Source organism: Littorina saxatilis, linkage group LG12 (assembly GCF_037325665.1).
Source record: "Littorina saxatilis isolate snail1 linkage group LG12, US_GU_Lsax_2.0, whole genome shotgun sequence".
Taxonomy (NCBI): Eukaryota; Metazoa; Mollusca; class Gastropoda; order Littorinimorpha; family Littorinidae; genus Littorina; species Littorina saxatilis.
Window position 1 is genome coordinate 85,279,373 of NC_090256.1, and position 15,915 is coordinate 85,295,287.

Sequence of the window (15,915 nt, forward strand, 5' to 3'; positions counted from 1 at the left end):
ATTTTCAAGAACCAATGATAAAGGTGATCAAAAAGCCATTGATTTTTTCCCACCTCGAAATGTCACGTGACCCGTTGTTTGGGGCGGCCGTGGATTGTGTACCTTCACCACTCTATTGGTGTTCAGCGGAAATCGCTGCCCGCTACGGTTAGTGAACAACCTGTGTGTGCACTTAAATGGGGACACACAGAGAGTGAACAGCAGACGTATTCTCATGTCATGGTACGGAAATCGTGGGGACTTTCACTGCCGGAAGATCAAGGGGAAAGTGGTAGAAAGTCTTTGTCATTTTCGTTGGTTGTTGATCTAGGCTTTGCGGTGGATGCTTATCGAACAAACAGCACTGAATAATGTCGCAGTATGTGTCCGCTCGGCGTTCTTTCAATGGACTAACTCGAGTCGACATGGAAGACTATTTCGACGACATGGAACTTGAGAACCTGTATCAATGGATTGACAGAATACCGCTAACAAGACCCAAGAAAAATCTCGCCAAAGATTTTTCTGATGGAGGTATTTATAGGGTTGCAAAACTTGTGTGTTGTTTATTTTTGTCAATGTCTCCCAACTTTTACATTGAGGGGTGGGAATGCGACTGTTCTCTTCTAGAACTATGACTTCTGAGAGTTGATTTTCCTTTTTGATGTCATTTTGACCATTAACTGTCAGATTCACTGATTGGTAATACTGCAACTGTTTGTGTGTGTGTGTGTGTGTGTGTGTGTGTGTGTGTGTGTGTGTGTGTGTGTATATATAATAAGATAAATTAGTATTTGGTTAACTTGTCATTGTTTTTCTTTTTGTTCCTTTAATTATTATTCTACTGCATGCATGGCTGCTCATTGTACAGGTTGGTTATAACTGGTTATGTAATGATCCCAGAATTTAGTTGAGCAAGTGACAAAAGACTTTTTGAAAGAAAAGACATTTTGAAATACTGAAAAGTACAAGAAAAGAGTGAACAAAAAGAAATAATAATCAGAGGGAGGGATATGGAACAGCCAAAACTGAGACAAATACTTTTGTAATTTCTTTACAGTAAATACAAAATGTCCAAAGAATTAGCAATATATCTAACATTGACTGACTGTGTGATGATATCTTCTGCTATTGGTCTGTTTCGACAGGGATATCAAAATCTCGACCTCCGGTCTCGATTTTGATATCACTGTCTCAACAGACCATAGCAGAAGATATCATCAGACAATATTGGGTACTACGTTGCAAGCCCCTGGAGCAAATTTTTGATTAGTGCTTTTGTGAACAAGAAACAATTGACAAGTGGCTCTATCCCATCTCCCCCCTTTCCCAGTCGCGATATAACCTTCGTGGTTGAAAACGACGTTAAACACCAAATAAAGAAAGAAAGAAAGAAAGAAAGAAAGGCTGATGTGAAGTGCCAGTTCTTTGTATCTAGGTTCCTGGTGGTTTTAACTGAGCATTGATTTATTTCTGCATTGTGAGTATGTTTTGTATGTTGTAGTCCTGGTGGCAGAGCTGATCAAATACTACTTTCCCCGCATGGTCGACCTCCACAACTACACACCTGCACACTCCTCCAAACAGAAACAGGAAAATTGGTATTTGCTAAACAGGTGAGTTCAATAGTGAGTCTGCTTCCAGTACAGGCTGCTTATGTCTATCTTTTCACTTTTGTATGGCGATCAATAGGAAGGTTTCCGCCAGTTATCACTCTGAGGTTTTGGGTGCGTGCCCCTTGCGGGGGCAAAAAACATCGAGGTCACAAGCAGGGTCAAGGGGAAGGTCGGCTGGGCGGACAGGAGTGTGACGGCTTGCTAGTGCCAAAACCTGGTGTTACCCATTATCACGTGATAATTACTAATTAACGCTGTCAGTTACTGTTTTCATCTGTTAGTTACTAATTTTCACGGGAAAATTACTAATTTTTAGTTTCGGCACTTGCAATCCATCAGGAAGTGAGCCAAAACTAAAAATTAGTAATTAACAGGTGAAAGTTAGTAATTTTTCCAGAAAAATTAGTAATTTTCCGGGGAAAATTAGTAATTAACACGTGAAAATGGTAACTATCAAGGAAAAATTACTAATTTTCCCTTGATAATTACAATTATGAGGTTTTGGCACTAGTAAGCCGTCATACAGGAGACTACAATAGGAAGGTTTCCGCCAGTTATCTCTCTTTGAGGTTTTGGGTGCTTAGAGAGTACCGTACCCCTTGCGGGGGCAAAAAACATCGAGGTCACAAGTAGGGTCAAGGGGAAGGTCGCTGGGCAGACAGAAGACTATTGAGCAGAGTTTACTTTTTCGTTTTTCCATCATATATAGATCTAGCAACACATGTGTTTCTCAGTTTCTCAGTCTATTACTTTGCTTTATTGCTTTAATTTGTTATTGATCTGCATATATATATATACATGTGTTTGTTTATTTTTACCATAGAAGACAACTTTGCTCACTATGATTTCTGAACATTGTTATTTTACCCAATTGATGATTGTAATGAGTATTGGTAGTAAAATCATGTTTGAAAAAGTTGCACTTTACAGGCAGAAGGTAAACCTTTCAAATTGCAGTGCACATGGTTGCATATATATATAATATATATATTAATTGTCATTCTCAGAAATGGTGGTACAAAGTGTTACATGTATACAAAGTAAAAAATAAAGTGTCAAGAAATACAAAATAATTGTTTTTACTATGAAGTCTATTGTTTGCTATACATAATAATGCAAAAATTAGACAAAAAGAGTAATTGGTTGCTGAATAAGAGACGTTTTAAAGTGTTGTATTTACGTGATGAATGTTGTAACATGGAAACCAAATTCCAACTTTAAACCACCTAAGCCTTCAATCCTTTGTGCATTTTTTATCAGTTCTGCAGTATTTTTGTGTTCTACCCAACACATTCTAGTTATGAAAGGGAAGGACTTCAACTAATATTGGTAAAAAAAATGACATTTGGAACTGACTAAGGTGAATGTCGTAACACAGAAACGAAATGCTTGAACCACTTTCGGTTCCTGTGCGACAGACATGAATCTGCACTGTTTGGCCTTTCTTGCCGGCAAAACCCGTCTGACCCAAAATAACTACACAAAACACAATTCGTCAGAGTTTGCTGTATTTGTTGAAAGTTCCTGTTGCGTTCAGATTACCCATTTTAAGTACTTGATGAATGTCGAACATCGAGGATCAGAAGATACGAGAACTTCTTGGCTACTGTGTTGCCGCTAAACTTCGCGCGTTGAGAAACTGTTGCACTCGATATCTTTCCGACGCTACATTGTCGCCAACCGCGGTGTGTAAGTTTGTGACAAAGCTTTGCAGGCTCGACAATTTAGTAAAAACCATCTTCAGTCGTGACGTAGGTCAGGAAACGACGCCATGAGTTTCAGCAAATGATATGATTCTGGTGTTTTCTGTGAATATTTGGCTGTGATTCAAAGGACTATTTTCTTGTTCGAACTTCCTGCGCGCCAAAGAGCTAAAAATAGCCGTGATGTGGCAAAGTCATGGAGCACATTGCTGTCCGATGTTCGGGCGTCGAGTCTGGAAACGATGCGTTACGACATTCAAAATTTTTTGTTCGAAGCCCCTAACTTCAAATTCAGCGTGAGTTTTTGCAAAGATGTGTTGCTACGTCCAATACTGAAGTCCTGACTGTCGATTGCAGTAATTTGTTGGTGTTTGCATGTTTGCATTTAGCCATGAGACTGAATATAGCCTATTGTTGATCACGAAAGTCGTGTAACGCTTCGGCGATCCGGAAACGGTCGAACTTCGCAATTGAAAAGTACACAAAAACAACACCAACGTATAGAAACCATTTTTATTGACATACAACAATGCTTTAATGTCTCAGGAATAGATTCAGATGAAAAAAGTCGTGGTAGAAATAATTTTAATTTACTTTTTCATGATTTCAAATGTGTCACCCCTCTCACTCTCACTGTACCACCATTTCTGAGAATGACCCTATATATATATAATATATATATATGTGTCCTCATAGAAATTTTTATTTATAATACTTGCTGTTAAGTCTTAGACATGATTCGGCCAATGTAATGCTACTCTCAAGTATGACTTCTTCATTGGATTTTGATGAATATTTAGATTTTTGAACAGAGTTTTTCTTCTCTTAACTGGGTGTATATCGCATGTTTTCTTGAAGTTGATAACCGCTCTTTCTTCCAGAAGAGTCCTTCAGAACCTAGATCTAGACCTATCGGAGGATGTGATCCGCGCACTATCCAATGCCAAGGCCAAAGTGGTGGAGAAAGTGTTAATGATGCTGCGGAATCAAATAGACAAAGGCCTGGAGAGACATAATGCCATAAAGCAGCGAACCAAACAGCTACATGCCTTCCACTCAAAAGGCAAAACAGAAGAAATTTTGGATATACGTGAGCGCTTATTGGGGCAGAAAGATCATATGAGAGTGTTGGAGCAAGCAGGATTCTATGACATTTTTGTTATCAATTAACAACTCTGTTCAATTAAATGAATATATTATATAGTTAACACTGTTTTACTTCATAATCAAGGAATATAGCTATTCTGATGGACACGTGGGGGAATTCGGGGGCTGTGATTGGATGGTCTCTTCCGATCATCAAAGCATAATGCCACGGAAGTCGGCCATTTTTGCCAATATCTAAAAGCATATTAGCAATAACAAAGACGCATGGTTCCGGTTTACCCATCTGTACCACACGATGTTTCAATCGACAACAGCTAGCATACACTGACAACTTGAAATTCTTCTCGGGAATGTTTTTCAGCTTTACAAATGTCGATAGCATACCCTTTTCTGCTAACTTCCCGATGAAACAGGACTAAACCAATTATTTTCTGTCCCTAAACACCACAAAATGCCCAAAGTCGAAAGATGTAGTACAAATACTTAACAGGGGAGTAAAACGGAACAGCCGTTTTTGTGTGCCTGTGTGAGCTCACAGTTGCCGACTGACACAAACTTTCGCATTCGGCTTTTCTTATCTCGTAATTCCACACTAAATACCCCACTTCCCCTCTGAAGTATTGATGTACAACCCATGGCACTAAGGCCCCCCCCAAAAAAAATAGGTGTGGTTAAGGTAACAATTTTAGCCAAAAAAAATAGGGTAGGAAGGTAGGCAATCACTTTTTTTTTTAAACTTTTTTTTTTAATGTGTACAAAATAAACCTACTTGACAGGGAAATAAGTGTGCGACTCGAGCGCTTTCGCTTTCATTGCATTTTCTGCACTGTTTTTTTGTGTGTTTTTTTTACAAATGTAATAAAAAGTTATAGGGTCGGCCCCTAAAAGTAGAGTAGGTCGGGTTACTGTAACCACACCTTTTTTTTGGGGGGGGGCCAAACATTCATGTAGTCGTTTATAACAGGTTGAAAAATTCGCTTCATGACGAGACAAGTATAAATGCCATTCACCCAAACTGAAAACTTCGCTGCCGTCTGCTCGCATTGTACGTATTAGCTGTTCTCTTCTCCTCCCCTTGTTGCATCCTAGTTCTTCAGTTGTTTCTAGTTTTCCGTTTATGTTGTGTTTTGGTCTTCTTCATAAGTAGTCTTGTTCAAAATTTAAAAAAACCTCAAACTTCTTTTTGTTGTATACGAATGAACTAATAAAAAGCTGTTTAACAGCTATGTTGTCAAATCGAGTTTTTTTCCAAAGTCAGTCTGGCACCTGCGTAAAACTAATGCGCATAAGAAACGGCGTCTGAGCTATCAAAACCTGAGATCAACACATCGACGCAAAAACTGTCATTTTGTAAGTTTGGAACAACAAATCAAGGTCAGAACAGCTATATAATCGCTATTGTATTTTCAGCGTAGCAATAGGGTCCGATATTTACTAATTTAGACTCAAACAAGTATAATGCGACTCGTCTTCGACTTGTCGGCATTATACTTGTCTCGTCTAAATATCGTACCCTATTGCTACGCTGAAAACACAATAGCTGTTACTGAAGGTTTGAGTACTTAACGATTTTATGAAATATAGCAGTGCTGGCCTGAGATAATCGTACTAATTAAGGCAGACTTTTACCCAACTGCAACTCCTTTCTATTTAAACTTATGGTAGTGTACTAATCACGAAACACTGTACATTTGATGTACTTCATGATTGTACAGGCGGTGATGAATAGCTTGAATATACTTTATAATATTGTTTCATATTATACTGATGTTTTTTTCTAATAAATTTCTCAATCTGACTGTAGATCAGCATCATTGTGAAGCATAGTTTTCTTTTGTGCATTGTAATTGAAGTAGCAGCAATGATATTAATATTAATCACTGATTATTTATGATTTATTCTGTTGTTATTATAATACAGCTTTTTATAGCCCCCAACTGCCTGGGCGAAACATCACAGATAACGTTCCCTTGCATTGTAAATTATACTTGAAATTGCTCCAACACTTCCGTATGCGCAGCTAGCATTCGTATTTAGATTGCTTTAGATGTAGTTTGCATTAGTTTATAGTTCTGATACACATGTACATTAAAATAACACATGCAAAGGTTAAGTTTCTGGAACGTTTGACATATCAGTCTTAAATACAGTCATAGTAGCAATCGCCTTTTTTATCTGTCTGGTGTTTTTTTTACAATTTAGTCAAGTTTTGACTAAATGTTTTAACATAGAGGGGGAATCGAGACGAGGGTCGTGGTGTATGTGTGTGTGTCTGTGTGTCTGTGTTTCTGTGTGTGTGTAGAGCGATTCAGACTAAACTACTGGACCGATCTTTATGAAATTTGACATGAGAGTTCCTGGGAATCATATCCCCGGACGTTTTTTTTATTTTTTCGATAAATACATTTGATGATGCATATCTGGCTTTTTGTAAAAGTTGAGGCGGCACTGTCACACCCTCATTTTTCAATCAAATTGATTGAAATTTTGGCCAAGCAATCTTCGACGAAGGCCATACTTTGCTATTGCATTTCAGCTTGGTGGCTTAAAAACTAATGAATGAGTCTGGTCATTAAAAATCGAAAACTTGTAATTAAAATTATTTTTTTATTAAACAATCCAAAAACAATTTCATCTTATTGTTCGTCATTTTCTGATTCCAAAAACATATACATGTCATATGTTATATTTGGATAACAAACAAGCTCTGGAAATTAAAAATTAGAAAATTATGATTAAAATCAATTTTCCGAAATCGATTTAAAAACAATTTCATCTTATTCCTTGTTGGTCCCTGATTCCAAAAACATATAGATATAATATGTTTGGATTAAAAACAAACTCAGTAAGCTAAAACGAATAGAGATACAGAAAAGTGTGTTATCCTGCTCAGCGCGACCACTACCGCACTATTCTGGCTTGTCGATTTCACTGCCTTTGCCACGAGCGGTGGACTGACGAAACTACTAGTATGCGGTCTTGGTGAAAAAAGCAGTGCGTTCAGTTTCATTCTGTGAGTTCGACAGCTTGACTAAATGTTGTTATTTCGCCTTACGCGACTTGTTTGTTTTTGTTTTTTATCGTATCTTCAGCAGATATTGCTATGTCTGTTGTGTATTTTGTTAGTCCATTTTAAGGACCTATAGATCGAGGTTCCAGTACATTTTTTATTTTGTCTATAATTAAATGTTCTGTAATGTGTGTTTATTGGTTCCTGATTTTAGAACATTAGCACTCTATCTGTCATGGATTGCGGCTAATTCATGAAGTTTGAATTCCTAGAGTTAATGCAAGTCTTAGTCATGTATTTTATATCTGACACAGATGATTGGTTTTTTTTATGGGTTTTTGTTTTTTTACTCTTACACAAGAATTTTCTCACAAATCATTCTTCTTTTATTAATTTTGTACAGGAATATTTTTTGTAGCAACATTATTAATTACACTTTAGAAGAGGGGATGTAATTTTAGTCACTCACAAAATAATGCTATCCAGGTAATTTTCTGGACTTATTATATTTTTTAATTCTGCTTTAAATACACCTTTTTGTCACAAAAGTGAAAATGGTTTGTGGTAATTATTATGATGGCACTATAAACTTTCAAACTCTCTCGTCACGTTTTCTTTCCTGGGTTATTTCAAGGGCCTCAATTCAGAAACTTTAAGATTTTGTGTCCTTCCTTTTGACAAATCATTCCTGCTTCTACATGTATATAGAATTGTTTCACATTTTATGGTTGTTTTTTGTCACATTTTTTCGTTGTTAGCAATTGAACTATTTTTTTTTTTTTGACGGGCGCAGTGGCCAGTGGATAATCACTTCCATAATCTCTTTCTTCCATAACACCATCTTTATTTGTTTACTACTGTATCATAATGATTATGGAACCTTTAATTGTAGACAAAACGAAAGAGTCATGTGATGATATCAGATGTGGTGTACTGTACATACATGTACACAGGTATATGGAATAATGAATGGTTGTGGATTGTTGTTTTAGTTACATCACGGTCTCCCACCCAAAATGAGACTGAACGCTACAGTGAATCCCCAATGCGAGGCGTCGTTCCACATGGTCATCCTGCAAGAGCGTAAGTGTTCAAATGTTTCCGTTTGTGTGTGTGTGTAAATGCCTAAAAAAAGAGTATATTTTTCATAAGTTTTAGTGTGTGGCGACACTGGTTGTATATGGATAGATATACAGCACACTCTGTTTCATTGAGTCAGTATTGTATGTAAGTATGACCTACTGATTGTATGTTGTTGTTTGTTTTTCTTTCATTGTTGTCTATAATCTGTGTGACTAACATCAATGAATATTTACATTCATTTATTTACTTAAAGAAAAGGAGAAGACAACACTTATCTGTACAGGAAGAGCTTGCACAGCTGATTTAAAAACCACATATTGCATGTGGCAACTGGCTCCAAGCTGTCAGAAAATAGCATAGGCTACATGAAGTTAACTCAAAGTCTACAACAAAGTTCTGTGGAAGGCAATAGTTGTTTTCCGGAAATAACTCTGTCAGGATGTTCAAGCTTTGTGAAAGAGTTACTCCCCACTTTAGTGAGAAAAATGAAAACATTAATTTTGGTCGACCTGTTGAAACCAGCAATTGCAACGAATAACTACATGACTCCGATGTGTTTGTTTTGCAGTGTCCACTAGATGTGTGTGTGTATGTGTGTGTGTACTTGTGTGTGTGTGTGTGTCTACTTGTGTGTGTGTATGTGTGTGTATGTGTGTGTGTACTTGTGTGTGTGTGTGTGTCTACTTGTGTGTGTGTATGTGTGTGTAATGTGCCTATGCGTGTGTGTTAGTGCATGTGTGCGTGCATGTTATGTGTGTATGTTTGTGTTTCCCCAGTGATGGTAGTTTCGTATTAACATGATTGTTTTTGAAGTGGAGGAGCTCCCTACAGAATGAGTAAGTTTGAGTTTATGGAGTTATGAAAAAAACGTTTTTTCTTTTTTTGTTGTTCAGGAATAGTAGGTCAAAAACTGGATCAACTTACGGAGATTTGACATCACGGTGAATTTTTGTTTTAAGTTATCTCCTGTTTTCATAGATGCTTTCACAGCTTGCTTTGCTGATTGCATGCAGCATACTAGTGGGCTTGGCTTCATGGAAAAGGTGACATATTTATTGCTAGTGTGGTGTTTTCTATTATGTTTTATTTTTTGGGTAGTGTTTACACCCAGTGCTAGAACATAGAATAGTGTTGCAGTTTGTCTGTGTTTCGTTTTTGTATTCATCTTTTGTTTTAGTTTTACAAATACAAGAAAAAATAATGCGCGCCGTGTGATCAACAATTAATGTGAAGCCTTAGATGTATTTAGTAGATGCAGTGTGCTCAATGTTGCTAAGGAACATCTGTGATAGCTCCAGTGCATCAGTGAAAGGACAGGTGCTTGTGTACATATAATGCATGTGTGTGTGTGTGTGTGTGTGTGTGTGTGTGTGTGTGTGTGTGTGTGTGTGAGACAGACAGACACTGAACTTTATTTGTTTGAGAGACACAGACAGACAGACAGAATGTAGCTTTATTTTGCTGTCTGCTTTTGTGTCATACTCTTAGTGTGTACTGGTGACATGTGTGTAATCCTATTTGCATTTTGCTCAGGCTTTTGGTGATTTGTTTGTGTGTGTTTGATGTAGAGATTTAGTAGCTATTACTTTGATCGAAGTACATGTGCACTTTGCTTGTCGAGTGCTCTTGTCACCTAATTAGTGCAGGTGTTGTTCTTGATCTGCATGTTTATACAGCATTACATGCGATGTGTGGACCCTCCCATGAGAGGACACCTCCCTTAAAAGGACACCTTCTCTTGTCCCTTTTTATATTATCTCTACCAAAGTATACCTGTAATGAAAGGCCACCTGCAATGTAGGGACACTTTAGGCTGGTCCCAAGGGTGTCCTTTCATCACAGGTACCACTGTAGATATTTGCATCTTGCTATTATATGAGGCTGTTTTAAGAAAAGCATCTGTGAAATAGTTGATACCAAACTGGTATTTATTGTCATAAACACTGAAAAGTAACAGGCTGAGAGAACAGTTAACAACTTAAACTAATTGGATAGGAAATGGGTTGTCAGATATATATGTTCCTAAATAGATGGTACATGTAGTGGTATACAGAGGGGTCTTTGCAAAATCGTAGTAGATGATACAGTATACATGTACACTTACTTTTTGTTTTTTTCTCAATACACTTATAACAGTTGTTTTCTCTGGAATATGCACTTTGAATGTTGTAAGTTTTGTGTGCCAAGGTTATGTTTGTATGTATGTAAGTGTGTGTGTGTGTGTGTGTGTGTGTGTGTGTGTGTGTGTGTGTGTGTGTGTGTGCGTGCATGCATACATGTGTGTGTGTGTATGTGCGTGTGTGTGTGTGTGTGTGTGTTTGTGCAAAGTTGTATAAGCAAGCTGTGCTCTGTTTTGGTTTGTTCATGTGTTTGTATTCACAAGTGATACTGATAGGGACGCATACAACGGACTTTGATGCAAACACATATTCATATGATTTGTGTGTACTGAGTGAAAATGCCTCTGAGAAGTTTGCACACTGTGTAGTTCACTATGGCTGTTTTCTTGTTCATTTTCCAGGGCATATTCCACCATCCGCCCAGCCCTGCCTATGCTTTCACCCCCTATCGACAATGTGGCCAAGTCTATGCTGGAGGAGAGGGAACTGGAAAGCATGGCCAAGGATGAAACGATTCGGGTAAGTTTGTCATCTTTTTTGGTCGTTGGTGTTGTTCTACCTTATACTAAACAAAAGGTAAGGGAGCAGAGAAATTAAATTACAACCAAGTCTGCAAAAGTGTCAGACAAAAGTATTGTCTGAGAATAGATTTAAGTCTCAGGAAACGGTCTTTTTCCTCTACTTATAGCAGGCATTTAACAGTTATTTGCCATTCATAAAGTTAAAAAACTGAAATGGTAATAAACCTCACAATCCACTTTTCTGTGTTGAGGTGAACAACACCATGAAGAAGTGTGGGCGGGCGTGCGTGCGTGCGTGTGCATATGTGCATACTACTACTAATAATATTAATAATTCATAATATTTATAAAGCGCATGTATCCAGGAGGGTTTAACCCTGCTCAAAGCGCTGTACAATCATTGGAAGTGTGTGAGCGTGTGTGTGCGCATGCGTTGATGTGTGAGTGAGCAAGAGAGTGAGTGACTGAACGTGAGCTCAGGAGTATCTTGGTTGGCTTGCTCCTTCTTTGAAGGGATGGATGACGGGCGCGGTGGCGCGGTGGTAAGACGTCGGCCTCCTAATCGGGAGGTCGTGAGTTCGAATCCCGGTCGCTGCCGCCTGGTGGGTTAAGAGTGGAGATTTTTCCGATCTCCCAGGTCAACTTATGTGCAGACCTGCTAGTGACTTAACCCCCTTCGTGTGTACACGCAAGCACAAGACCAAGTGCGCACGGAAAAGATCCTGTAATCCATGTCAGAGTTCGGTGGGTTATAGAAACACGAAAATACCCAGCATGCTTCCTCCGAAAGCGGCGTATGGCTGCCTAAATGGCGGGGTAAAAACGGTCATACACGTAAAATTCCACTCGTGCAAAAACACGAGTGTACGAGGGAGTTTCAGCCCACGAACGCAGAAGAAGAAGAAGGGATGGAGGGATGGCTAAGCCAGGCATCTAGGGAGCAAAATGTTAACACACACGCGCATGTCTATTTTCAGATACTGAACGCCAAATTGAAGCGCCTGGAGCATCTTCTGCATTTGAAAGATTTGCGGATCGAAGATCTTGAGTCATGCTTCAACGCAGCAAGCAGTTTAAGAATCCTGCAGCTTGATGATATGTAGCTTAACTACAGAAAACACAACAGAGATTGACTGGAGGTGTATTTGGAACATTTTGAAGATCAACTAAAAGTCACAGTGTATTTGGAACGTTCTAGAAATTGACTCAAAGGGTGTCTTTGGGACATTTTGGAGATTGACTCAACGGGTATTTTGAACATTGAAATGTATTTGGAATTGTGGGGAAATTCCGGAGATAGATTTGAAATGTATTTGGAAAGCACTCTGTCATCACGTTTTAAAAGTGCATTCTGCAGTGCTGCAAGACATTGGTTTTTTTTTAATGTTACAGGCAAGTCTGATTGATTTTGTTTTATTGTGGTTAATTTGAAGGTTTCTTTGAAGCCAAGCCAAAAATGTTAGCATTGTACCGAAGTCACAGTGATTGGTATTAATTGAACACTGCAGCATTATTTTTACACAGTAGTTTTTGAGACTGCATGAACAACAGAGTTGGGTTAATTGATACGGTTTTTTTTTTGCACTCAGTTGTTTGAGTTGCATGCACTGTTGCACTGAGAACCTGCAGTGTTGTATCAAAGCATTGTCATGGTTATCATCCATGTATTTATGCAGCTATCTTGTATGCATTTGTTTCGAGCTGGTTATAAAAAAGACAATATTTTGTGAACGAGAATGTTTCGTAAGCGATCACAGCCGTAAAGAGTGATCAGTTGTCTCCAATTTGCTGTTCTAAGGCAAGCTAGTAGAGAATCTCACAATGTGTATATTGCTGACAATCAAACTGGACCCATGGTTTGCAAATCAAAAAGAATGCAAGGCTTAATTTCCTTCCATTTTGCCTTGTTAGAGACAGTAGGTCGGAAGTAACTTAATAGATTATAGCATTTTTTGTCAGGAGATATTCCAAGTGTGCTTAGTGAACCTTAATCTGTGCGCTTTGTGTTATTTATTTACTTGAATTTAAAAGAAAAATTCAGTCGTGTTCAGTCAAGTTTTGACTAAATGTTTTAACATAGAGGGGGAATCGAGACAAGGGTCATGGTGTATGTGTGTGTGTCTGTTTGTCTGTGCGTGTGTGTGTAGAGCGATTCAGACCAAACTACTGGACCGATCTTTGTGAAATTTGACATGAGTGTTCCTGGGAATGATATCCCCGGACTTATTTTTCATTTTTTCGATAAATACTTTTGATGACGTCATATCCGGCTTTTTGTAAAAGTTGAGGCGGCACTGTCACACCCTCATTTTTCAATCAAATTGATTGAAATTTTTGTAAAGCAATCTTCGACGAAGGCCGGACTTCGGTATTGCATTTCAGCTTGGTTGCTTAAAAATTAATTAATGACTTTGGTCATTAAAAATCTGAAAATTGTAATAATTTTTTTTTATTATATAAAACGATCCAAATTTACGTTCATCTTATTCTACATCATTTCCTGATTCCAAAAACATGTAAATATGTTATATTCGGATTAAAAACAAGCTCTGAAAATTAAAAATATAAAATTTATGATCAAAATTAAATTTCCGAAATCGATTTAAAAACAATTTCATCTTATTCCTTGTCGGTTCCTGATTCCAAAAACATATAGATATGATATGTTTGGATTAAAAACACGCTCAGAAAGTTAAAACGAAGAGAGGTACAGAAAAGCGTGCTATGCAGCACAGCGAAACCACTACCGCGCTGAACAGGCTCGTCATTTTCACTCCGTTTTGCACAAGCGGCGGACTACGGTCATTGTGAAAAAATGCAGTGCGTTCAGTTTCATTCTGTGAGTTTCACAGCTTGACTAAATGTAGTGATTTCGCCTTACACGACTTGTTTCTTTGTCCTCAGATCAATTGTTGTAAGGAATGGACACTGGTTCACACAACAACATGATTTGTACAGTTTGTCTAAGGTTTGCATTTAGCTGCACCACAACGAAGGCTTGTGTGTGGTTCAGTGTAGATTATTTGATTGTTGCACATCTGAAACTCTTTTTGTTTATTTCGTGGATCTCATGAATTTAAGCTGCATTCAACACTTATGAGCATATTGTTCAGCATTATTAAACATAAGAATTTTCTTCTTGATTTTATTGAATTTGCTTTTGTTTCTAGTATGGCATTTGGTTTGCACTTTTTCAAAAGAGCCAGTAGATTTAGAGAGCTGGTCTGTTCCAGTATTTTTGTGACTGACTTTAGTCGTGCATGTCTTGCTGATTGAGGTATTTGATCATGCAAAATGCTACAAAAAATTTGATGTGTACAAACCTTGGGTGTGATATGTATATAAAATATCTGTGATACCTTGGCGGAGATGAAAGAGGAAGCTTATTAACTATTATTAACAGTATTGTATTTCTTCCATACCATTCTATTATTACCAGAGTAGATTGGGGGACAGGGAGGGGGGGATGAGGGTGATGAGTGCATGCTAGGGTGCACATGCTTTGAAGTATGAATGTGTTGATGGTTCACTATAAATATTATGTGCATGACTCTAGTGGTGATAGCAGTTCCTCTTGCTTTTACAGGGTACATTGTTTCTAGTCTTTTTTTAAATCGTCTATTTTATTTTTCTTTGTACATGTACTGTGCATTCTGCTCACGTTCTTCATGAATGTTTTTGTGTGGTTTTTTTCACAGCATTATACATGTATTTGATTCTATGGAAGAATTTTTACAGCCCTGTACATGTACCTTGGCTTCCATAATAAAAATGTAAGTCAAATGTTAAGATCAGTATACAGTGGTAGAGCTCCCTACTGACAATTCAGCTGGAGGGTTGAGGGACCCTCGACTTTAATGTATGGGAGCCCTTAGTGGAACTTTAACCCTTAGGCTGGTTAATTGTCGCGACATATGTCGCGCTACTTTACGTATACTGTCACCTGGTTGTCACGACATGTGTCGCGCTACTGGCTCAGTCTGTTTGGTCGGTTCCGATTTCCTCCCATGGATGCGAAAACCTATATGACCGTTTTTCTTTATTTTTCTCTCTGTTAATCCACCAGTGGCTATGTAACATGTGTTACAGAATTGCACCAGTGTAAGGGTTAAGAGGGTTTGAAGACCAAGAGGTTCATATTCTTGCTTTTAGAAGGCACATTTCTTGCTCACACGTGATCTTTGGAGCGCTCATGTTAATGAAATGCCGCATTTTTAAAGTTCTCTTGACCCTTTTTATTTTGTTATTACAGTGAGACTTCTGGTGAATGTTCGACTTGTAAAATGGCAGTTGAAAAGACTAGAATGTACTGATAAAAAAGAAATTAAACGTGAGGAATCAGAAGTACTGTATCACTTTTCTGTCACTGTATTCTTTGAATGAAAATGTAACAGTCTGTGAAGGAGGTACATGAACTGCATGTTATTTGACACTATATTGTGATGTGACTAAAACTTCAGTCTTAGTTTTAGATTAATAAACAATTTTTTGGAAGGATTAATTAACACAATTTTTTTCTTTTTGTTTTGAAAAGAGGTTAACATTGACACAAGTAACAGAATTACTGTCAAATAAAAAAAAATGTATTATGATATTGACATAAACCCAATTTGTCTTTGGTGTGTGCACGTGTGTGTGTGTGTGTATACGGGTGAACTATTGATTTTCAAATTCAAAGAGATAAGCACCGTATTTTGTTCTACACAAACATATACAGAATACACACCCACACACTGCAATGTTCAGGTCTATATTAAATAACCAACACAATGGATA

The 15,915-nt window shown here is 37.8% G+C and overlaps 1 protein-coding gene across 3 annotated transcripts; it reads left to right on the plus strand.

Annotated features, from left to right (window-relative positions):
• The first annotated feature begins 50 nt into the window (after positions 1 to 50).
• Positions 51 to 15,743, plus strand: LOC138983024 (sperm flagellar protein 1-like). Of its 3 annotated transcripts, none has more exons than XM_070356426.1 (7): positions 66 to 513; positions 1,484 to 1,595; positions 4,183 to 4,388; positions 8,408 to 8,498; positions 9,392 to 9,439; positions 11,020 to 11,137; positions 12,117 to 15,743. In XM_070356426.1, the coding sequence occupies exons 1-7, from the start codon at positions 351 to 353 to the stop codon at positions 12,240 to 12,242; spliced, it is 864 nt and encodes a 287-aa protein (XP_070212527.1). In that variant the 5' UTR covers positions 66 to 350; the 3' UTR covers positions 12,243 to 15,743. The 3 variants fall into 3 exon arrangements, with proteins under 3 accessions (XP_070212529.1, XP_070212527.1, XP_070212526.1); XM_070356425.1 differs by having other exon boundaries at positions 69 to 513; positions 4,180 to 4,388; XM_070356428.1 differs by lacking the exon at positions 9,392 to 9,439 and having other exon boundaries at positions 51 to 513; positions 4,180 to 4,388.
• The last annotated feature ends 172 nt before the right edge of the window (positions 15,744 to 15,915 follow it).